Genomic DNA, 23,195 nt, shown 5'->3' on the forward strand with positions numbered 1-23,195 from the left:
TGTTGTTATGCAGGCAAAATGCAGCCACCAATTTTGCGCACAGCCGAGGTCCAACAAACAGCAAGTGAGATAAATAACCAGTTCTCAATGTGTCCTGGTCAACGTCGATCCCTCAACCAACAACTAAACATGATCCAGATTATCTGGTCATTTATTTCATTGCTGTTTGCGGGAGCTTGCTGTGCACAAATTGGCTTCTGCGTTTCCCATCTTTACAACAGCGACTGCACTACAAAAGTGATTCATTGTCTATGAATAACAACAACAACTTGCATTTATATAGTGCCTTTAATGTAGTAAAAAGTCCCAAAGTACTCACAGGAGCGATTATCAAACAAAATTTGACACTGAGCCACATAAGGAGATATTAGGACAGGTGACGAATAGCTTGGTCAAAGAGGTAGGTTTTAAGGAGCACCTTAAAGGAGGTGAGAGAGTTGGAGAGGCAGACAGGTCTAGGGAGGGAATTCCAGAGCTTAGAGCCTCGTAACTTAACCCTTGAAGTCCGCGTGTCATTCTAGTAAACCTACGCTGCACTCGCTCCAAGGCCAATATGTCCTTCCAAAGGTGCGGAGCCCAGAACTGCTCACAGTACTCCAGGTGCGGTCTAACCAGAGTTTTGTATAGCTGCAGCATAATTTCTGCCCCCTTGTACTCCAGTCCTCTCGATAAAAAGGCCAGCATTCCATTTGCCTTATTGATTATTTTCTGCACCTGTTCATGACACTTTAATGATCGATGTACCTGAACCCCGAAGTCCCTTTGGACATCCACTGTTTTCAACTTTTTACCATTTAGAAAGTACCCTGTTCTATACTTTTTTGATCCAAAGTGGATGACCTCACATTTGTCTACATTGAATTCCATTTGCCACAGTCTTGCCCATTCACCGAATCTATCAATATCACTTTGTAATTTTATGTTTTCATCTACACTGCTAACAATGCCACCAATCTTTGTGTCATCGGCAAACTTAGATATGAGACTTTCTATGCCTTCATCTAAGTCGTTGATAAATATTGTGAATAATTGAGGCCCCAAGACAGATCACTGCGGGACTCCACTGGTCACATCCTGCCAATGTGAGTACCTTACCATTATCCCTACTCTCTGTCGCCTTTCGCTCAGCCAACTTCTGAACCAAGTCCGTACTTTTCCCTCGATTCCATTGTCTTCTATCTTCGCTAACAGTCTCTGATGTGGGACCTTATCAAATGCTTTCTGTAAGCGCATATAAATAACATCCATTGACATTCCCCTGTCCACTACTTTAGTCACCTCTTCAATAAATTCAATCAGGTTTGTCAGGCACGACCTACCTTTCACAAATCCATGCTGGCTCTCTCTGATTAACTGAAAATTCTCGAGGTGTTCAGTCACCCTATCCTTAATTATAGACTCCAGCATTTTCCCCACAACAGATGTTAGGCTAACTGGTCTATAATTCCCTGGTTTCCCTCTCTCTCCTTTCTTAAAAATGAGAACCCAAGACAAAAAAATCATAAAAATGAACATTCAGGAATTAAAATGTGCATAAAACAGACAGCACACATGTGCATGTCAGAACTGCATAATTACCCAACGGGAAAGCTGAATTGTTCCCTGAATATTAAGTATTTAGTGGCAAGAAGTTTTAGCCTGCACTATCATTAAGCATTATGATAGTCAATACAGGTTTGGCGCACTTTGTTAGCAACTTAAGATGCCTGAAGCGACCAGATCTTGTGGTACAAATCACATTAGTACATTTGTTTCTCATTGAATTGGAAATCGTTAGCTAGATAAAATTTTAAATCTGTTCCCTCGATCTGCGTTATCTTTAATTTCTAATGTTGGAAGCTAGCTCACTTTTCGCTGAGTTTATTTGCAAAATGAAATGATTACATTATGTTAAGGTTAGATGGTTCAAGGTTGCCATTTTCCTCACAAAGGGCAAAGAGCATTCCACATGTCTTCAGTTTGCTTTACTATGAAATGATCATCATTGTAGTTCAGCATATTTCCATTCCACATGCCTATGCCACGAAGTCTCAATTTCTTCATGATCGCAGACTTAATTGAAATGCTCTGCGGATCGTCATACCAGACCAGATGATAAGTATTGTTAACCTGCCATAAGAAAACAAAAGAGAGTTACACAGATAGGAGCGAGCGGTTTAGGTCAATGCACAGTTCGAGACACAGTGCTGAAAATCTTCAGCAGCTCGATTTAAAATGCTTGCATGAAAAGACAAGCTCAGGTGGGCTGAGGAAAAGAAAGGTAAAGAGGTGGATTGTTCCAAACCTTAGTTGAAACGGATTGTGAAAAGCACTGTAACATTACATGAACTGTAAGTAATCTGTAAAGTGTCTGAGTACATTTACACATCACACCTGATTAGGAATCAAAATAGAAACTAATTTTAGAAAGAATCTGACCACTGAGCCTTCACTATGATAACAGAACATCGAATCTGAATAAATGTCAACTTTTTGAATTCTTTAAATTACTAAAATTGGAAAAATCAATGAAAATGTTGTTCTAAAAATGACAGCGTGGGATAGAGTACAAATGATTTAATAGGTTAATGTCATCATTAAAATATCGCGAGACTGTTCACTGATTGAATTAAGTGTTCATCCGTTAACATCCCACAGCTTAATTTCAAGTCAGTGATATAACGATGTTACTGCACTTCAAAGTAACTTATTGTGAGAAGCACTTTGGGACGATTCAGAGAGACAATCGATAAAGCACAATATAAATGCCATTCTTTAACTTTTACTGATACCGGCTTTTTATTTCCTACCTGTAGTGTAGAGATTTTGTTTTTAAAATTCCAACGTTATGTCATTGTGGACTAACTCTCTGTTCAAACAACGAAGCTTTGAAAATGAGCCGAAGTTCCTCCATGGGCTTGACATTTAAATACAGGTGTCCTGACAGGAAAGCATCAAAAAGAGGATCTCCGTCTTAGATTCAAGCCAAATTGCCCAAACTGTCAGCTTAATTTTTAATATGAAATCCAACAGTCTATGTCGGAAACAATGCTTCACACGCAAGCACACATTTCTGATTACAGTGGATTAGCTTTGCTGAAGATGCAGAATCATAGTATCATAGAATGGTTACAACACGGAAGGAGGCCATACGGCCCGTCACATCCATGCCAGCTCCCTGCAAGAGCAATCCAGCTAGTCCCATTCCCCCGCCCTCGCCCCTTAGCTCTGGAAAGCTTTTCCTTTCAAGTACTTATCGAATTCCCTTTTGAAAGTTTTTTTTTATTCGTTCATGGGATGTAGGCATCGCTGGCAAGGCCAGCTTTATTGTCCATCCCTAATTACCCTTGAGAAGGTGGTGGTGAGCCGCCTTCTTGAAACGCTGCAGTCCGTGTGGTGAAGGTTCTCCCACAGTGCTGTAGGTAGGGAGTTCCAGGATTTTGACCCAGCGACGATGAAGGAACGGCGATATTATATCGAATTCACTTTTGAAAGCCACTATTGAATCTGCTCCACCACATCTTCAGGCAGTGCATTCCAGACCACGACCACTCGCTTTGTAAAAAAGTTTTTTCTCATATCACCTTTGGTTCTTTTGCCAATCACCTGAAATCTATGTCCTCATTCTTGACTCCTCCACCAATGGGAACAGTTTCTCTCTATCTACTCTCTCCAGACCCTTCATGATTTTGAACACCTCTATCAAATCTCCTCTCAACCTTCTCTGCTCGAAGGAGAACAACCCCAGCTTCTCCAGTCTATGCACGTAACTGAAGTCCCTCATCCCTCGAATCATTCACATAAATCTCTTCTGCACCCTCTCTGAGGCCTTCACATCCTTCCAAAAGTGCGGTGCCCAGAACTGGCACAATGCTCCAGTTGTGGCCGAACCAGCATTTTATAAGTATTCATCATAACCTCCATGCTTTTGTAATCTATGCCTCTATTTATAAAGCCCAGCATCCTGTATGCTTTCTCAACCTGCCCTGCCACCTTTAACGATTTGTGCTCATCAACCCCCAGATCTCTCCTTTCCTGCATCCCATAGTTTACATTGCCTCACCTTTCTTCCGACTGAAATGTGTGACTTCACACTTTTCTGCGTTGAATTTCAGCTGCCACGTGTCCGCCCATTCCACCAGCCTGTCTATGTCCTCTTGAAGTCTATAACTAACCTCCTCACTGTTCATTACACTTCCAAGTTTTGGGCCATCTGCAAATTTTGAAATTGTGCCCCTGCAGCTCCAAGGAAATCCCAATCTATCATTTTTAACACTCAAATCAATTAACTCATCTGGATGCTGTGCAACATATGAACATAAGACACACATTTAAAGCGCAGATGGGACCTCAGTTTAGCGTGTCATCTGAAAGATGGCACCTCCGACAGTGCAGCGCTCCCTCAGTACAGCAACTTAGAAAAATCCAATGCACAGCCCAGATGTCAATTCAGATGCAACAAGGCAAAAGATTATGGTGTTCGATTGGGGAAAAAAATGATTTGGGGGAAAATAGAAAGAGATAGATGACTTGCAAGTCAGAGTTAGCATTGGCCTCCAGAGAAAACAATTTAAAACAATAGGATAAACCAAGGTCTGATTTAACTCAATGTGGAACATTCTATCATCTCAAAATAATCTTTTCAAATTGCTCAAAGTAACAAAATATTGCAATCGAAAGGTGGAAAACATGATTTAAATGTTACTGCTGAAAGCTCAAGCATCACAGCCTTTGACTGCAGTGCGTCAAGTATCTCAGCAAGATTTGGCCAATGTCAATTAGACATGTGACTAGGTAGAATGCAGTAGGTCGAGAGTGTGTGGTATTTGCTACTGTGCAGTTTTCTTATGTACAGGGCACGCTACCGTCAATCTTTTGTGTTAAATTGATCATCAAATGGGAGACAGGGGCACACATTTCACAAACGAAACAATCGCTAATTTTCACAGGAGGGTCAATATGGGTTGTGTAAAGTGATCGATTTGAAAAGTCCACAGCTCGGAATTGGTTTGGTGCTTTGTATGTCAACTCCCATTTTCTTGGCTATTCTCCAACTACACACATTTTGTACTGTAGAAACTGTACATTCTGAACTTTGCTGAATCCTGCACACAGAGAATATTGAATCATGAAACACTGCAATGTTTGCATTCTACAAAGAATGGACAATGCACAACTCTCCATTGTGTTTTGATTGATAGTCTTACCATGTAGATATAATATGGGGCTTTCTGCTCATCATCCCAATATCTGCCAGTAATTGATTTGTGCACGTGCTGTACGATCTCTTTGTATGGGACCTGACGTCCAGCTGCACCACTGCAAGGGGCACCTCGGGAAGCAATCTTTTCCAATACACACCTACCACCCTGAAAAGTACGAAAGGATGAAAAAATAACACTTGTGAATAGAGTTACTTTGGTCATTTCAAAAATGCAGTAACAGCATGACTGGTCTCTAAGTGTAAAGGCTATGAGGGACAATTAGAGAAACATAAGCTTTACAATATAGAGAGGAGGGTCTCTCACAGAAATATATAAATTAAATAGTACATTTATAGATAAGGACAAGGTTGTAACTTGAAATAGACAGCAACAAGACTGAATGTCGAAGATTAAGGGGTGATCTAATTGATGTGTTTGAATTGATCAAAGCAGTTGATAGGGTAGATAGAGAGAAACTATTTCCTCTGGTGGGAGAGTCCAGAACCTTAAAATTAGAGCTTGGCCATTCAGGGGTGTTGTCAGGAAGCACTTCTTCACACAAAGGGTGGTGGAAATCTGGAACTCTGGACCTCAAAAAGCTGTTGAGGCTCGGTCAATTGAAAATTTCAAAGCTGAGACTGATAGATTTTTGTTCAGTCAGGGTATTAAGGGTTACAGAACCAAGGTGGGTAAATGGAGTTAAGATCCAGATTAGCCATGATCGATTGGTGGAACAGGCTCGAGGGGCAGAATGGACTACTCCTGTTCCTATATTCCAATGTCTCCCACTGGGTATGGTAGCATTGTGGTTATGTTACTGGACGAATGAACCAGATACCTGGACGAATAATCTGGAATCATGAGTTCAAATTCTGCTACAGCAGCTGGGAAATTTAATTTCAACTAAATAAAATCTGAAATTTAAAAAAACTATTTTCAGTAATGGTGGCCATGAGACTATGGGATTGTTGTATTTCATCTGTTCACGAATTCATCCACTCTGGCCGATATGTGACTCCAGACCCACAGCAATATAGTTGATTTTTAATCACCCTCTGAATTGGCCAAGCAAGCCACTCAGTTGTACAATCTTTGCTACGGACTGCAGCGGTTCAAGAAGGTGGCTTACCACCACCTTCTCAAGGGCAGTGAAGGATGGGCAAAAAATGCTGGCCTTACCAGTGATGCCCACATCCCATGAACAAATAAAAAAAATTGTAAAGGAATGAGTTTTGAGAAAAGATTAGCAGAAGCTTAAGATTTGTAGTTCAGAAGAATGCAATTAAGGGGAGGCCTCAGTGGAATAAAATGTTGAATAGCACGGGTAAGGTAAGCCCAGCCAATGGATGCATGTGGAAATTAGTGAAAAGTAAACATAGAACAGATATCAAAAATCCTCTTTATGTAAAGAGAAGTTTTTGAAATAGTCTACAAGCAAGTGAACAGAGGCAAAAATACTGGACTGTTCCAAAATATAATTCGATGCCCTGTTCGGACAGATAATGTACCAGAGGGATGAGTTTCAGGTGAACTGACTTCACTCTCATTTCTTGTGCAATGCAAACAATTAATTTCCTCAGAAAAGGGAATCAATGGGATAGTTTGCACAGCAACAAGACAACGGTTTACTAAAGTTAATTCTCAATAATTAGGATATCTGAAAGCCAGATAATGACAACACCTTACCTCAAACAACTGCCTGCAAGTATAGTCATAACCATACCATGGAACTCCCAGCACGAGCTTTCTGGAATCAATACCCAGATTGATATAAGCGGAGTAACCTAAATGGGGAAAATAATAATGAGGGTCTTAGATTCACATTGATATCGGGCAGGTAGACCCTGAACCAGATGGTCTTATTGTACATACCTGATAAAGTCTGGTAATAGGGAGCATTTGGCTTTGAAAAGCAAATGTCCCACATTTGACTCTGCATATCATAGGACATCACAAATAAAAAGTCACAGGAATTTGCAATTCTCAAAAAGTCATAGCATCGGCCATCAATGCAGTCTGGAGACCAAGGCACGTTAAATGTGACCTAAGGGCCAAAGAGTAACAAGAAGAAGTTAGTTTCATCTCATACCTTATGTTGGATATCACTAGTAGTTATATGGTTTTTATATGCACTCGCACATGGTCCATAGGAACTGTGAATTTAACAGGTTAGGAGTTCGACAGTGTTCATGACTGTATAAAAAGGAACAGGATAAAGTTGGGGCAAATAGTGAGTTAGAATTAATAGGATCCTCGGTTATCAAATATTAATCAGGTTCAATTCCCCACTGCTCACTCACCTTCTTCCTCCAATTTTCCATCAATTTTCTCTCCTCCTCTTCAAAAGGCATTAAGTTGTGACCAAACTGCAGTCCCAAAAGGGCCAGCCACACTCCAATACCTAGTCAAATTGGCCAAAGTTTGTTTACACGAGGCCAGACATTGAGTGCTGGCAGGCTATTTGAGTGTAGGGCTTAAGGTCAAGAATTAAATCACTGCAATCTGAGTTAACAAGGTCTAAGAACAGAAGAACATAAGAAACAGAAGCAGGAGTAGGCCACATTGCACCTTGAGCCTGCTCCGCCATTCAAACAGATTGTGGCTGATCTTTGACCTCAAATCCACTTTCCAGCCCAATCCCCATATCCCTTGATTCTGCCAAGAGTCCAAAAATCTATTTATCTCAGCCTTAAATATAATCAACAACTCAGCATCCACAGCCTTCTGGGGAAGAGAATTCCAAAGATTCACAACCCTCTGAATGAAAAAATTCCAACTCATCTCAGTCTGAAATGGCCGACCCCTTATCCTGCGACTATGCCCCTTGTTCGAGACTCTCCAGCCATGGGAAACAACCTCATAAGCCCCCTCATAATCTTATATGTTTCAATGAGATCATCTCTCACTCTTCTAAACTCCAGAGAGTATAATAGTGATCCAAGGTGGCGTACAGTGTGGGGAAATGTAAGGTTATTCACTTTGGTAGGAAGAATAGAAAAACAGAATATTTTTAAATGGTGAGAAACTATTAAATGTTGGTGTTCAGAGAGACTTGGGTGTCCTCGTACACAGTGAATTGTTATGATCTGGAATGCACTGCCTGAAAGGGCGGTGGAAGCAGATTCAATAGTAACTTTCAAAAGGGAATTGGATAAATAATTGAAGGGAAAAAATTGCAGGTCAATGGAGAAAGAGCAGGGGAGTGGGACGAATTAGATCGCTCTTTCAAAGAGCTGGCACAGGCATGATGTGCCGAATGGCCTCCTTCTGTGCTGTAACATTCTAAGAACCGATGTGAAAATTACAGTTCGAACAATGCTGGTCCGGGAAGCCGGGCCTCAAGTCACTTGTATCATTCTGGGCTACAAGTGGTGCAGCATCAAGTTTGCTGTATATCCATTTAAACTGATTCAATCTAAAATTTCTAACCTCAGCAATGGTTAAAGCAGCTTTGGAACAAGATGATGCACTGATAAACAGCAGCTAAAAATCAGGATTTCAATTCACATATCCAGAAAAATATCAATGGTCTTTACAATTAAGTAGAAACTAAATTGCTTATCCCCATTTAATAAATAACGGCTCCTTTACCTGAGACCCAGGTATTAAAATGTGGAATTTCTTCGTGGTTTCGGCAACCAGGTCAGTTATCAACAATTTGATGGCAGAATTATTTTCAGCAGAAAACTTCAGGTCCAAATTGATTCCATCCATAAATTGTCTTTTTACAGAGTTGACTCTGTGATTGATCCATTTTCTTTGGTGATTTCTGTCCATAATGTCTTTGTATGTTGGAACTCCTGGTGAACAAACAATGTCCATTTATACAGAAATAAAAACAGAAAATGCTGAAAATACTCAGCAATCCGGGCAACATCTGTGGAGAGAGAAACAGAGTTAATGTTTCAGGTCGATGACCTTTCCTCAGAACTGGAAGAAGTTCGAGATTGAACAGTTTTTAAGCAAGTGCAGAGGCAGAGAAAGGGGGGGTGGGGAAGGAAGGGGAGGGGACAAAAGAACAAAAGGGAAGGTCTGTGATGGGTGGAGGGCAAGAGAGATTAAATGACAAAAGGGATGATGGTGCAAGTCAAGGAGGGTGGGAATGGGAAAGGTAAAGACACGATGGGCTGAAGGGCCTCCTCCTGTCCCTTATCATTCTATCAACTTCATTGGAACAGTGTAAGAGGCCGAGGACAGAGAGGTCAGAGTGGGAGTGGGACAGAGAATTAAAGAGGAAAGCGACCGGAAGGTCAGGGTCACGTTTGCGGACTGAGCGGAAGTGTTCAGCAAAGTGGTCACCCAACATGCGTTTGGTCTCCCCAGTGTAGAGGAGACTGCATTGTGAGCAGCAAATACAGTACACTATACAATCATGGAATCATAGAATGGTTACAGCACAGAAGGAGGCCATTCAGCCCATCGAGCCTCTGCCGGCTCATTGAAAGAGCAATCCAGTTCGTCCCATTTCCCTGCTTTTTTCTCGTAGCCCTGCAAAAGTTTCCGTTCAAGTATTTATCCAATTCCTTTTTGAAAGCCATGATTGAATCTGCTTCCACCATCCTTTCAGGCAGAGCGTTCCAGATCATAACTACTCGCTGTGTAAAAAAGCTTTTCCTCATGTCGCCTTCGGTTCTTTTGCCAATCATCTTAAATCTGTGTCCTCTGGTTCTTGACCCTTTTGCCAATGGCAACATTTTCTGCTTATTTACTTCATCTAAACTCTTCAGGATTTTGAACGAAGGGGAGTGGGTTTTGGGGATGATGGAAGAGGGGACCAGGGTGTCGCAGAGGGAATGGTCCCTTCAGAATGCTGAAACAGGGGGGAGTTGAAGATGCGTTTGTTGGTGGGATCGCGCTGGAGGTGGTGGAAATGGCAGAGGATGATACATTGAATGTGGAGGCTAGTAGGGGTGCAAGGTAAGGACAAGGGGGACCCTATCATGGTTCTGGGAGGGAGGGGAAAGGGTGAGGGCAGAAGTACGGGAAATGGGATGGACATGGTCGAGGGCCATTAACTACAGTGGAGGGGAATCCTCGGTTGAGGAAAAAGGAAGACTTATCGGAAGCACTGATGTGGAAGGTGGCATCGTCAGAACAGATGCAACAGAGACGGAGAAACCAGGAGAATGAATCGAGTTCTTACAGGAAGTGTGGTGAGAGGTAATCAAGGTAGCTGTGGGAGTCAGTGGGCTTATAATAGATGTTGGTTGACAGCCTATCCCCAGAAATGGAGATAGAGAAGTCGAGGAAGGGAAAGAGATGGACCATGTGAAGGCAGGAGGAGGTTGGAAATTGGAAGCAAAGTTGATCAAATATTCCAGTTCAGGGCGGGAGCAGGAAACAACACCGATACAGTCATCAATGTACCGGAAAAAGAGGTGAGGGAGGGGTCCTGAGTGGGACTGGAACAAAAGTATTCCACATATCCGACAAAAAGGCAGGCATAGCCAGCCCCCGTATGGGTTCCCATAGCAACACCTTTTATTTAGAGGAAGTGAGTGGAGTCAAAGGAGAAGTTGTTCAACGTAAGAACAAGTTCAGCCAGGCTGAGGAGGGTGGTGGTGGATGGGGACTGATTGGGTCTCCGTTCAAGGAAGCAGCGGAGGGCCCGCAGGCCGTCCTGGTGAGGGATGGAGGTGTAGAGGGACTGGACGTCCAGGGTGAAAAGGAGATGGATAGGGCCGGGAAACTGGAAACTGTTAAAGTTACGGAGGACATTGGAAGAGGAAGAAATAAATTCCGTGGGGCAAGAACAGGCTGAAACAATTGGTCTACCGGGGCAGTCCAGTTTGTGGATCTTGGGGAGTAGGTAGAAGCGGGTTGTGTAGAGTTGGGGGACTATGAGGTTGGAGGCCATGGGGGGAAGATCTCCAGAGGAGATGAGGTTAGTCATAGTCTGGGAAAGTATGACTTGATGTTCAGCGGTGGGGTCATGGTCCAGGGGGAGATAGGAGGAGGTGTTGGAGAGTTGCCATTCAGCCTCTGCGAGGTAGAGGTCTGTTCACCAAACTACAATAGAGCCGCCCTTGTCAGCAGGTTTAATGACAATGTCAAAGTTGGAACTGAGAGAACGGAGTGCTGCAAGTTCAGATGGAGGTCGATTTACAGAGCATTTACAGAGCATCATTCACAGAACATTGTGTCCAAAGACACTTTACAGGACAGAACTGCCAACATCAAGTAGGAAGTAGTAGAGGAAGATTTAGCTAGAATTTGCATTCACATAGTGCCTTTCACATCCTCAGGATGTCCTTAAATGCTTCATAGCCAATAAATTATTTTGGAAGCGTAATCACTGTTGTCTTGTAAGCAGATGTGGTCGCTAATTTGTGCCCAGCAAGGTCCCACAAATAGGAAATTAGATAAATGGCCAGTTAATCTGTTTTGGTAATGTAGGTTGAGGGATGAATGTTGTCCAGGACACCAGGAGAACTCCCTGTTCTTTGAATTGTGCCAATGGGGTCTTTTACATCCACCTGAACAGGCAGGTGGAGCCTTTGTTTAAGGTCTCATCTGAAACACAGCACCTCTGGCAATGCAGCATTCCCTCAGTACTGCACTTATGTGTCACGTCCTGGAGTAAACCCAAAATCTTCTGACCCAGGAGGAGAGACACAGTGCTGCCACTGAGCCAAGCTGACACTTGAGGGAAGTGACCAAAGGCACAGTCAAACAGGTAGGTTTTGATGAGGCATTCGAAGATAGGAAGAGAAATAGCAAGACAAAGAAGTTGAAGAAGAAGAATCTGGAGTTCAAGGCAGTAACAGCTGAAGGTTCTGCCATTGATGGAGGAAGAGGAGAAATCTCAGTCGCCCAGAGTCGGAAGAATGGAGCGTGTGTGCTGGGCTCTGGACACAATTGGGTGGAGCTTTCATTAAACTGCATTCTTCATTCTAAATCCTGGCATCAGTGGCAGACTGCTGCTGTGCCAGGGAATAAAAGTTCCACCTATCTATTTATAGGTTATTAAAAACAGTGTGTCCTGTCATCTTTTTATTCAAAAGTTCTGTGTCAACAGTGTCTTTTGTTTTTCTATTTTAATTGTGTTCACATCTGGTGACGCCCGTCCTGTCACCTTTGTAATTGGATTTTGCCCATAATGTGGCCTGTGGTGATGCAGTTCCACACTACGGCCACCAAGTGATGGTGTGGAACAGGTTTCTCAACCTGCAGCTGAAACTGTTTTTCATGGACCATGTTTTTCCTCAGTAACTGCAATATTTAATTTATAAAATAAGAGTTTCTAAAATAAAATACAAATTCAAAAAATGACATTTCACAATAACATGTTTATATTTATTCACCTAATTTTCATTTGTGTCTTTTAGTGTCTTTGCTTGAAGTGAAGACATTAAAGACAAGTGAAGTTTTTATTTGAAGGCCTCAGCCTGTCTCCAAAGCCTGGACATATCCTTCTCCCTCATATACTTCTGCAGCTTCCCCTTAAATGCATCTATGTCATTTGCATCAGCCACTCCATGTGGTAGCAAGTTCCACATTCTTTCCACTCACTGACGAAAGAAGTTTTTCCTGAATTCCCTATTGGATTTATTTGTGACTATCTTATAGTTTTGGATTACCTCTAGTTTTCGACTCGCCCACAAGCGGAAAATTACAAACATATGAACATACGAGAGTAGGAGTAGGCCATTCAGCCCCTCGAGCCTGCTCTGCTATTTGGTAAGGTCATGATTGATCTGATTGTGACCTCAACCCTACTTACCTGTCTCCCGACTACAACCTTTGACTCCCTTGTTAATCAGGAGTCTGTCTAACTCAGCCTTAGAAATATTCAATGACCCTGCCTCCACCGTTCTCTGGGAAGGGAGTTCCACAGACTCATGACCCTATGAGAGAAAAAATTCCTCCTCATCTCCGTCTTAAATGGGAGACCCGTTATTTTTAAACTGGTGGCCCCGAGTTCTAGTATCTCCCACAAAGGGAAACCTCCTCTCATCATCTACCCTTCTCGTCCCCTCAGGATCTTGTATGTTTCAATAAGATAACCTCTCGTTCTTCTAAACTCCAGTGTATGCAGGCCCAACTTATCCAACCTTTCCTCAAAAGATAACCCCCTCATCTGAGGAATCAGTCGAGTGAACCTTCTCTGAACTGCCTCCAAAGCAATTATGTCCTTTCTTAAATAAGAAGACCACAACTGCATACAGTATTCTAGATGTGGTCTCACCAATGCCCTGTACAACTGTAGCAAAACATCTCTACTTTTATATTCCATTCCCCTTGCAATAAATGACAATATTCCATTTGCCTTCCTTATCACTTGCTGAACCTGCATACTAACTCTTTGTGATTCATGTACTAGGACACTGATTCCTGTGGCACTGGTTACATCTTGCCAATTTTTTTTTTTTTTATTCGTTCACGGGATGTGGGCGTCGCTGGCAAGGCCGGCATTTATTGCCCATCCCTAATTGCCCTCGAGAAGGTGGTGGTGAGCCGCGTTCTTGAACCGCTGCAGTCCGTGTGGTGACGGTTCTCCCACAGTGCTGTGAGGAAGGGAGTTCCAGGATTTTGACCCAGCGACAATGAAGGAACGGCGATATATTTGAAAGTCGGGATGGTGTGTGACTTGGAGGGGAACGTGCAGGTGGTGTTGTTCCCATGCGCCTGCTGCCCTTGTCCTTCTAGGTGGTAGAGGTCGCGGGTTTGGGAGGTGCTGTCGAAGAAGCCTTGGCGAGTTGCTGCAGTGCATCCTGTGGATGGTGCACACTGCAGCCACAGTGCGCCAGTGGTGAAGGGAGTGAATGTTTAGGGTGGTGGATGGGGTGCCAATCAAGCGGGCTGCTTTATCTTGGATGGTGTCGAGCTTCTTGAGTGTTGTTGGAGCTGCACTCATCCAGGCAAGTGGAGAGTATTCCATCACACTCCTGACTTGTGCCTTGTAGATGGTGGAAAGGCTTTGGGGAATCAGGAGGTGAGTCACTCGCCGCAGAATACCCAGCCTCTGACCTGCTCTCGTAGCCACAGTATTTAGATGGCTGGTCCAGTTAAGTTTCTGGTCAATGGTGACCCCCTGGATGTTGATGGTGGGGGATTCGGCGATGGTAATGCCGTTGAATGTCAAGGGGAGGTGGTTAGACTCTCTCTTGTTGGAGATGGTCATTGCCTGGCACTTATCTGGCGCGAATGTTACTTGCCACTTATGAGCCCAAGCCTGGATGTTGTCCAGGTCTTGCTGCATGCGGGCTCGGACTGCTTCATTATCTGAGGGGTTGCGAATGGAAGTGAACACTGTGCAGTCATCAGTGAACATCCCCATTTCTGACCTTATGATGGAGGGAAGGTCATTGATGAAGCAGCTGAAGATGGTTGGGCCGAGGACACTGCCCTGAGGAACTCCACGTGCCCGATCGAAACCATTCATAATTTTAAATACCTTTATCAGATCACCTCTCAGCCTTCTCTTTTCTAGAGAAAAGAGCCCCAGCCTGTTCAGTCTTTCCTGATAATCATGCTCTCTCAGTTCTGATATCATCCTTGTAAATCCTTTTTGCACTTTCTCCAATACTTCTGTATCTTTTTGTAGTATGGAGTCCAGAACTGTGCACAGTCCTCTCAGTGTTTTCTAACCAAGGACCTATACAAGATTAACATAACTTCTCTGCTGTGAATTATTTTCCTCTAGAAATGAACCCCAGTGATTTGTTTGCGCTTTTTAAGGCTTTCTTAACCAAGCATTTCTGCTCAAATGCTCAAGGCAAGTACAGAAGATCGGAATAGGGCGACGATGAGGGAAGCGGTGGTTCGGGCACCTAACTTGCAGGAACATGTGAGGGGTGAGGGACTGATGCTTCCAAAGATGTCAATAACAGTTTGGGTCACATTCCATTAGACCACCCTCCTCCCCAACAAGACATGTTAGACCCTCCATTCCCCGATCTCCCCAATACTGCCAGATCCCAGCAATCCCTGACCATCTCCTGAGTCCTTGCTGGATCCCACAATCTCCCTCCTCAGAATTCTTCCCCTCCCCTACTCCTAGATCAGAAGACTCCCGCTCAGTGCTCACGAACCCAGCAAGTTTGGGAGGTGAAAAGTAGAATAAAAATACATCACCAGTCAATCTCCCATGGCAATGGACAAAGAGAGTCCTGACTTGTGTATTATTCAGACGAAGCAGGATTGGAGTGTGGGGGATAATTCCACCAGGGTGTTCAGATGTAACTCAGTCCCCATTGTGAAATCATAAATTTTGTCCTAATTTTTAATATAATACTTTGATCAATTGTAATTTTTATTTTAATAGCAATTTGAGCTGAAAGATGCAAAACAGAGGTGCTACAGTGCCACCACTGGTGGGGAGGATGTAATTACAGTGCATCAAGTTTACGGAGACAGTTCCCATTATAAATGTGGACAGAGGAATTTATAAATGGAAAAAGTTGCAACAAAAGTGTGAAAAACTTGACTACAGAAAGTAAGGTTTTGTAGACAGGAGGTGTGCGTGTGGATGTAAGATTTTAATATATTATAGATGGAATGTGGAATTATTAGCTCGAGTTGTGCAGGAGCTGTAGAGGAATTTCAGCACTGTAAGGTCGCAATTCAAGGCTGTGCACTGAATGTCCTTTTATGTGGTTCTCAATAATACAGCTTGCATTAGAAGACAGAAGGACATTTGTTTTTTCTGTGATAAAATTACTTACCTCTCAGGACAACTCGAACTTGATTCGCATGAGCATAACACAAAAGCTCAGGATCGTAAGGTCCAAAGGCTGCAATAGTCGTAACCTTAAACCAGTCATAATACTTCCAATCCTTTCCTCCAACATCAAAGACAAAGACCTAGTACAAAATAAAGCAGTCAATTGCAGTAATGAAGGGCAGAAAACTGCCATTTAAAAATATATATTTTCACAATCAATGGCCCAGATTTTGTTGACAAAATAACGGTGAGGCGAATGGGGCTCGTTTTATTTATGTGTAAATGGTACAGCAACTTCAGGCGAGGGGCAGATACGCAGTTAAACTCAAACATCCACAAGTTGCTGACCGAGTTGGGCTGCTCCGCTGTTAGCTTCACGAAAACAGCATCCAGCTATCTTGCTCAACCTTAAAATGCATTGAACGACGTAAAGTTCATGTATTTGCACAGGAGATTCAAACTGAACTCGCCATGGAAAGTTACGTCTTTTCCACTCCAGTCTAAGTACCTTTTTAACGACGGTGAATGTGTTCATTATCGGCAATCAAGATCTCTGGCACTGAAAATTAACTATTACAAGAGTGGAGTCTCATTCCTTCAGGATTTAATTGTTGTTGGAGCTTTTAAAAATGGCAATTTTAAAATTAAAACTTTTTTTTCTTCCCCTTTCACTCGCTTTTTTTCCCCTCTTTTAATCCAATCTTTCTTTTCCTCTCTTTATTTCTCTTTCTGTATCTGATTTGACATTGAATTCGCCCACTCTAATTTACACTTCCTTCTCAATCCTTGCGCTGTTAATTTCACTACCTTCAATCTCATTGGTTAAGGAGATACCCTGTTTCTTGTCCTGTTCACTCAGCTCCCAAATGCCCTGTTTCACTCACTGCCCCGTTATCAGTTCGCACTTTCAGCAACTTGCCACTCAAAAACGTGCAAGGGCAGGTCCAAGTAACGGCAAGCACCGTTAGATGCCCTGTTAGAGCAAAATTTGGCCCATTATCATTTCCCCAGGTTGTAGGGTATGGAACGGCTGGTGAACTGATTCTCAGGTGGCCACCATTGTCGATCTAAACGCAGCCACCAGAAAAAAAGAATATGCTAAAGAGGAACAACCTCTCAGAACTTCCATCTCGACAATAGTGCAGGTGAGAGGAACTGAACCACATGAGGAAAAGGAGCTCACATCCCAATACTCCATTCCAAGTGTTGGTGCTCAATACACTTCAAAAGGACAACTTAAACTAAATAAACTCATATTACAAGGGACTTTGGAGTTACAGTTTAAAAAATTTTCCATTCAAGGTACCTGGTGTCAAATCAAGCATTTCTACCATGAGACCAGCAAGACTAGATCAGAATATAGTTCCCTATAAAGAGAAACAGCCCACACTGCACCAGTGTGACATTTTTCCATTTCCCACACCAACCATCCTGTGTTCTCAAATGAGACTGCCTATTTAGTGCTGCAGTTTAGTTCATCACAGTTTTGTGATTTGGGCCCTTTGCTTTGGACTGAGACGATCAAACATGCATCATCTCAGCTGGCACTTTTGTGCAGTAATGAGAGAGTGCTGCATTGTTGGAGGGGTTGTCTTTTGGATGAGATGTTAAAGTGGATCTAATAGACTGCTGGCAATATTGAAGAGCAGGGAGTTCTCTTGGTGTCCTGGCCAACACTTTTCTCTCAACCAACATCAGCAGAAACACATTAACTGTTCATTCATGCAACTTGCTGTTTGTGGGACATGGCTCTGCACATATCAACAGAATTGTATTCCAGCACAATCTGTAACCTCATAGCCCGGCATATTCCACTCTCTACCATTACCAACAAGCCAGGGGATCAACCCTGGTTCATTGAGGAGTGCAGAAGAGCTTGTCAGGAGCAGCACCAGGCGTACCTAATAATGAGGTGCCAACCGGGTGAAGCTACAACACAGGACTACATGTATGCTAAACAGCAGAAGCAACATGCTATACACAGAGCTCAGTGATTCCACAACAACCAACGGATCAGATCAAAGCTCTGCAGTCTTGCCACATCCAGTCGTGAATGGTGGTGGACAATTAAACAACTAACGGGAGGAGGAGGCTCTGTAAACATCCCCATCCTCAATAATGGCAGAGACCAGCACGTGAGTGCAAAAGACAAGACATGAAGCGTTTGCAACCATCTTCAGCCAGAAGTGCCGAGTAGATGATCCATCTCGGCCTCCTCCTGACATCCCCACCATCACAGAAGTCAGTCTTCAGCTAATTCGATTCACTCCAAGTGATATCAAGAAACAGCTGAGTGCATTGGATGCATCAAAGGTTATGGACCCCGACAACATCCAGCCAAACTGTTCCAGTACAGCTGCAACCCTGGCAACTATCCAACAATGTGGAAAATTGCTCAGGTATGTCCTGTCCATAAAAAGCAGGACAAATCCAATCCGGCCAATTACTGCCCCATCAGTCTGCTCTCAATCATGAGCAAAGTGATGGAAGGTGTCGTCGACAATGCTCTCAAACGACATTACTCATCAAAACTTGCTCACCGATGCTCAGTTTGGTTCCCGCCAGGACTACTCAGCTCCAGACCTCATTACAGCCTTGGTCCAAACATGGACAAAGGAGCTGAATTCCAGAGGTGAGGTGAGAGTGACTGCCCTTGACATCAAGGCAGCATTTGACCGAGTGTGGCACCAAGGATCCTGAGTAAATTTGAAGTCAATGGGAATCAGGGGGAAAACTATCCAGTGGCTGGAGTCACACCTAGCACAAAGGAAGGTTGCAGTGGTTGTTGGAGGCCAATCATCTCAGCCCCAAGACATTGCTGCAGGAGTTCCTCAGGGCAGTGTCCAAGGCCCAGCCATCTTCAGCTGCTTCATCAATGACCTTCCCTGCATCATAATGTCAGAAATGGGGATGTTCACTGATGATTGCACAGTGTTCAGTTCCATTCGCAACCCTTCAGATAATGAAGCAGTCCGTGCCCGCATGCAGCAAGACCTGGACAACATCCGGGTTTGGAATCATAAGTGGCAAGTAATATTTGTGCCAGGTAAGTGCCAGGCAATGACCATCTCCAACAAGAGAGTGTCTAACCACCTCCTCTTGATATTCAACTGCATTACCATCGCCGAATCCACCACCATCAACATCCTGGGGGTCACCATTGACCAGAAACTTAACTGGACCAGCGACATAATTTCTGTGGCTGCAAGAGCAAGTCAGAGGCTGGGTATTCTGTGGCAAGTGACTCACCTCCTGACTCCCCAAAGCCTTTCCACCATCTACCAGGCACGAGTCAGGAGTTTGATGGAATACTCTCCACTTGCCTGGATGAGTGCAGCTCCAACAACACTCAAGAACTCCACACCATCCAGGACAAAGCAGCCCGCTTCATTGGTACCCCATCCATCACCCTAAACATTCACTCCCTTCCCCACCGGCACACAGTGTGTCCCATCCACGGGATGCATTGTCGCAACTCTCCAAGGCTTCTTCGACAGCACTTCCCAAACCCACGACCTCTACCACCTGGAAGGACAAGGGCAGCAGTCACATGGGAACAACACCACATGCATGTTCCCTTCCATGTCACACACCATCCCAACTTGGAAATATATCGCCATTCCTTCATCGTCGCTGGGTCAAAATCATGGAACTCCTTACCTTACAGCACTGTGGGAGAACCTTCACCACACTGACGGCAGCGGTTCAAGAAGGCAGCTCACCACCACCTTCTCAAGGGCAATTAGGGATGGGCAATAAATGCTGGCCTTGCCAGCGATGCCCACATCCCATGAACAAATTTTTAAAAATTGCCGCTGAGTTTGCCGACAACACTTCAAAAAGTAATTCATTTCATGTGAAGTTCTTTGGGACATCCTGAGGACATGAGGTGCGACATAAATTCATGTTTATTCATTCTTGGAACCAACAGACAGAGGAGACTTTTATCCCACCCATCTGTCAGAAGAATGTTTTGTGAGTGGGAAGGTGGGGGAAGTGGGTTAAAAGCAGAATGAACACATCGAGCCTGCAGGTTATATTGGTGGTGCTCTTGTTGCTGCCACACTGCCCACTTAGTAACATTGCTCTGAAGTAAATACTGACCTCATCAATACAGTCAGCAGTTACAGAGTCATTTTGCAACCAATGTATTTTTTAAAGATCTGTTACGTTGTATTCAATTTAATCGTGGCCAAGGTCCCAGTTTAACAATAAGTGAAAAAGTCAAATGTCATTTTTATGACATGGGATTCCAGGATTTTTAACTGGTGTTTTGGGGATCAATATTCTGTGAAAACCACAAACTGGTGACCTCAACCATGGTATTAGACAGACACACTGCAGGAGTTAGATCACATATCATTTCAGACTCTGCACATTGGAGAAATATTTTAAGAAACACATTTTATGGATGCTGCACTTGTTAAAATATCTTTGCACTGCTCAATACTACGGTTGGTCCTATTTTATACAAACTGTAACTATACCAATATTAACACTTTAACATACGGATTATAATATGACACACTTTGCATTTCAACAATAATCGGACATTCCCCCCCCCACTACCCCCTTCCCAATAGCTCCACCTGTCCCTCACCCTTACCCACACCCCTCAGACTGTTCCTGACATTTGGACCATATCAACGACCCCTCTGCAGCCCATCTCTCACGCATGCTCCAGGCTGGAGCTCTCTGTTCCACCACCGGCCCCCAGCCCAGCCCGTGCCCCAATTCCAACAAAGGCTGTGCCCCTCAACCCAACTCAGCCCAGCCCGTGTCCCCCAACCCAACTCAGCCCAATCCGTGACCTTTAAATTCACCTCACTCCCCAGGCGCCTTTGGCTCCAATATTTCAACAAACACCCACCCACCGTGGTAAACAAGCCCATGAGCAGGGGGACCCCACCCCCGGCCCCCAAACACCCACCCCCGGCCCCCGAACACCCACCCCCGGCCCCCGAACACCCACCCCCGGCCCCCGAACACCCACCTGGAACTCATGCTCCACGGTCACGGGTTCGCACAGAGCCCGATCCGAACATGGACAGCCAGTCCCGGAGCCGCAGCAGACCCACAGCACGAGCACGACCAGGGCCTGCGCCAATTCCAAACTCCAGCGCATCCTCTCCGCCTGAGCTCCGACCGATATGAAGATCCACCAGACCCAGCAAGATCATTCATTTATATCCACCCGGATGTGACTGATGATGACACCTCCTGAGTCTCTCTCTCTCTCTCTCTGTGTTGGTGGATGTGGCAACAGTGACATTTTGAAACAATCGTCATACTCTGAAATGCAACTTTTAAAGGGACGTTCTCTTCTCCCCCTTCCTCCAAATCTTGGCCAACAGCAAACAGAGAAACTGATAAAGGAAAAAGAAAGAACTTGCATTTGTATACTGCCTTTCATGACCTCAGAATGTCTCAAAGTGCTTCATCCCTCTCCATGACCACAGTTTGAGGCTAAACCAGACCGTTTGCAAACTTGGAGTCCTATTTGACACTGATATGAGCTTCTGACCACAAATCCTCTCCATCACCAAGACTGCCTACATCTACCTCCATAACATTGCCTTCTCCGACCCTGCCTCAGCTCATCTGCTGCTGAAATCCTCATCCATGCCTTTGATACCTCAAGACTTGACTATTCCAATGCTCCCCCACCGGCCTCTCATCTTCCACCCTCCAAAACCTTGAGCTCATCCAGAACTCTGCTGCCCGTATCCTAACTCACACCAAGTTCCATTCACCAATCACACCTGTGCTCGCTGACCTACATTGGCTCCCAGTCCACCAACACCTCGAATTTAAAATCTATCTCTCAACCAACAACGAAATGTAAACAGATTATTTGGTCATTTATTTTATTGCTGTTTGCGGGAGCTTACTGTGCGCAAATTGGCTGCCGCGTTTCCTACCTTTACAATCATCCTTGTTTCAAATCCCACCATGGCCTCTCCCCTCCCTATCTCTGTAACTGCCTCCAGCTGTACAACCCTCCGATAACTCTGAGTTCCTCCAATTCTGGACTCTTGCGCATCCCCGATTTTAATCGCTCCACCACTGGCGGCCATGCCTTCAGCTGCCTCGGCCTTAAGCTGTGGAATTCCTTCCCTCAGCCTTTTTGCCTCTCTACCTCTCTCTCCTCCTTGAAGACACTCCAGCGAGTGACTCACCTTCTGACTCCCCAAAGCCTTTCCACCATCTACAAGACACGAGTCAGGAGTGTGATGGAATAATCTCCACTTGCCTGGATGAGTGTAGCTCCAACAACACTCAAGAAGCTCGACACCATCCTGGACAAAGCAACCCGTTTGATTGCCACCCCATCCACCACCCTAAACATTCACTCCCTTCATCACTGTGGCTGCAGTGTGCACCATCTACTGGATGCACTGCAGCAACTCACCAAGGCTTCTTCGACAGCACCTCCCAAACCCCCGAACTCTACCATCTGGAAGGACAAGGGCATTCAGGCACATGGGAACAACACCACCTGCACGTTCCCCTCCAAGTCACACACCATCCCGACTTGGAAATATATCACTGTGACTTCATCGTCGCTGGGTCAAAATCCTGGAACTCCCCACCTAACAGCACTGTGGGAGAACCTTCACCACACGGACTGCAGAGGTTCAAGAAGGCGGCTCACCACCACCTTCTCAAGGGCAATTAGGGATGGGCAATAAATGCTGACCTTGCCAGCGATGCCCACATCGAATGAACGAATAAAAAAAAACGACGTCTTTGACCGAGCTTTTAGTTCCCTGTCCTAATATCTCCTTATGTGGCTCAATGTCAAATTTTGTTTGATAATCGCTCTTGTGAAGCATCCTGGGTCGTTTTACTACATTAAAGGCGCTATTTCAATGCAAGTTGTTATTGTTGTTCACAGCCAATGAAGTGCTCATGAAGCGTAATCACTGATGTGAAGGTAGGAAAAGCGACAGCCAATTTGCACACGGTCAGCTCGCGCAAACAGCAATAAAATAAATGACCAGATAATCTGGTTTTTGTTCAGGTGTTGGTTGAGGGATAGAATTTGACCAGGACACATTTATAACTGGTTATTTATCTCATTTGCTGTTTGTTGGACCTCGGCGGTGAACAAAATAGGTGGCTGCATTTTGCCGACAAAAAGACAGTGACTCCACTTCAAAAAGTTATTCATTGTCTGCAAATTGCCTTGAGATGTCCTGAGGGCATGAAAGGTGCTATATAAATGCATGTTCTTTCTTGAAGGTATTTCGCTCTATTTTAACTCAGGCACAAAATAAGTGGGTTAATATCACAGTTGACTGATGCTCAGAGGAATTCAAGACAAATGTGAAGCAGTCGTACAA

At 44.2% G+C, this 23,195-nt stretch overlaps 1 protein-coding gene across 1 annotated transcript; it reads right to left on the reverse strand.

The window, feature by feature from the left end:
• Positions 1–1,923: 1,923 nt before the first annotated feature.
• LOC137325605 (di-N-acetylchitobiase-like) lies at positions 1,924–20,974 on the reverse strand. Its single transcript, XM_067990871.1, has 8 exons — positions 20,843–20,974; positions 16,734–16,916; positions 15,851–15,989; positions 8,775–8,983; positions 7,056–7,227; positions 6,870–6,967; positions 5,187–5,348; positions 1,924–2,109 (listed from the first exon to the last, which is right to left on the reverse strand). The coding sequence occupies exons 1-8, from the start codon at positions 20,972–20,974 to the stop codon at positions 1,924–1,926; spliced, it is 1,281 nt and encodes a 426-aa protein (XP_067846972.1).
• Positions 20,975–23,195: the final 2,221 nt, after the last annotated feature.

Source organism: Heptranchias perlo, chromosome 9 (assembly GCF_035084215.1).
Source record: "Heptranchias perlo isolate sHepPer1 chromosome 9, sHepPer1.hap1, whole genome shotgun sequence".
Classification (NCBI taxonomy): Eukaryota; Metazoa; Chordata; class Chondrichthyes; order Hexanchiformes; family Hexanchidae; genus Heptranchias; species Heptranchias perlo.

Coding starts and splice junctions, on each gene's coding strand:
- LOC137325605 (XM_067990871.1), bottom strand. CDS start 20,974: ATGCGCTGGAGTTTGGAATTGGCGCAGGCCCTGGTCGTGCTCGTGCTG. Junction 8,984..15,850: donor AGTTCGAGTTGTCCTGAGAG/GTAAGTAATTTT, acceptor TTTGTTCACCAG/GAGTTCCAACATACAAAGAC. Junction 2,110..5,186: donor CCCCATATTATATCTACATG/GTAAGACTATCA, acceptor TTCTTATGGCAG/GTTAACAATACTTATCATCT.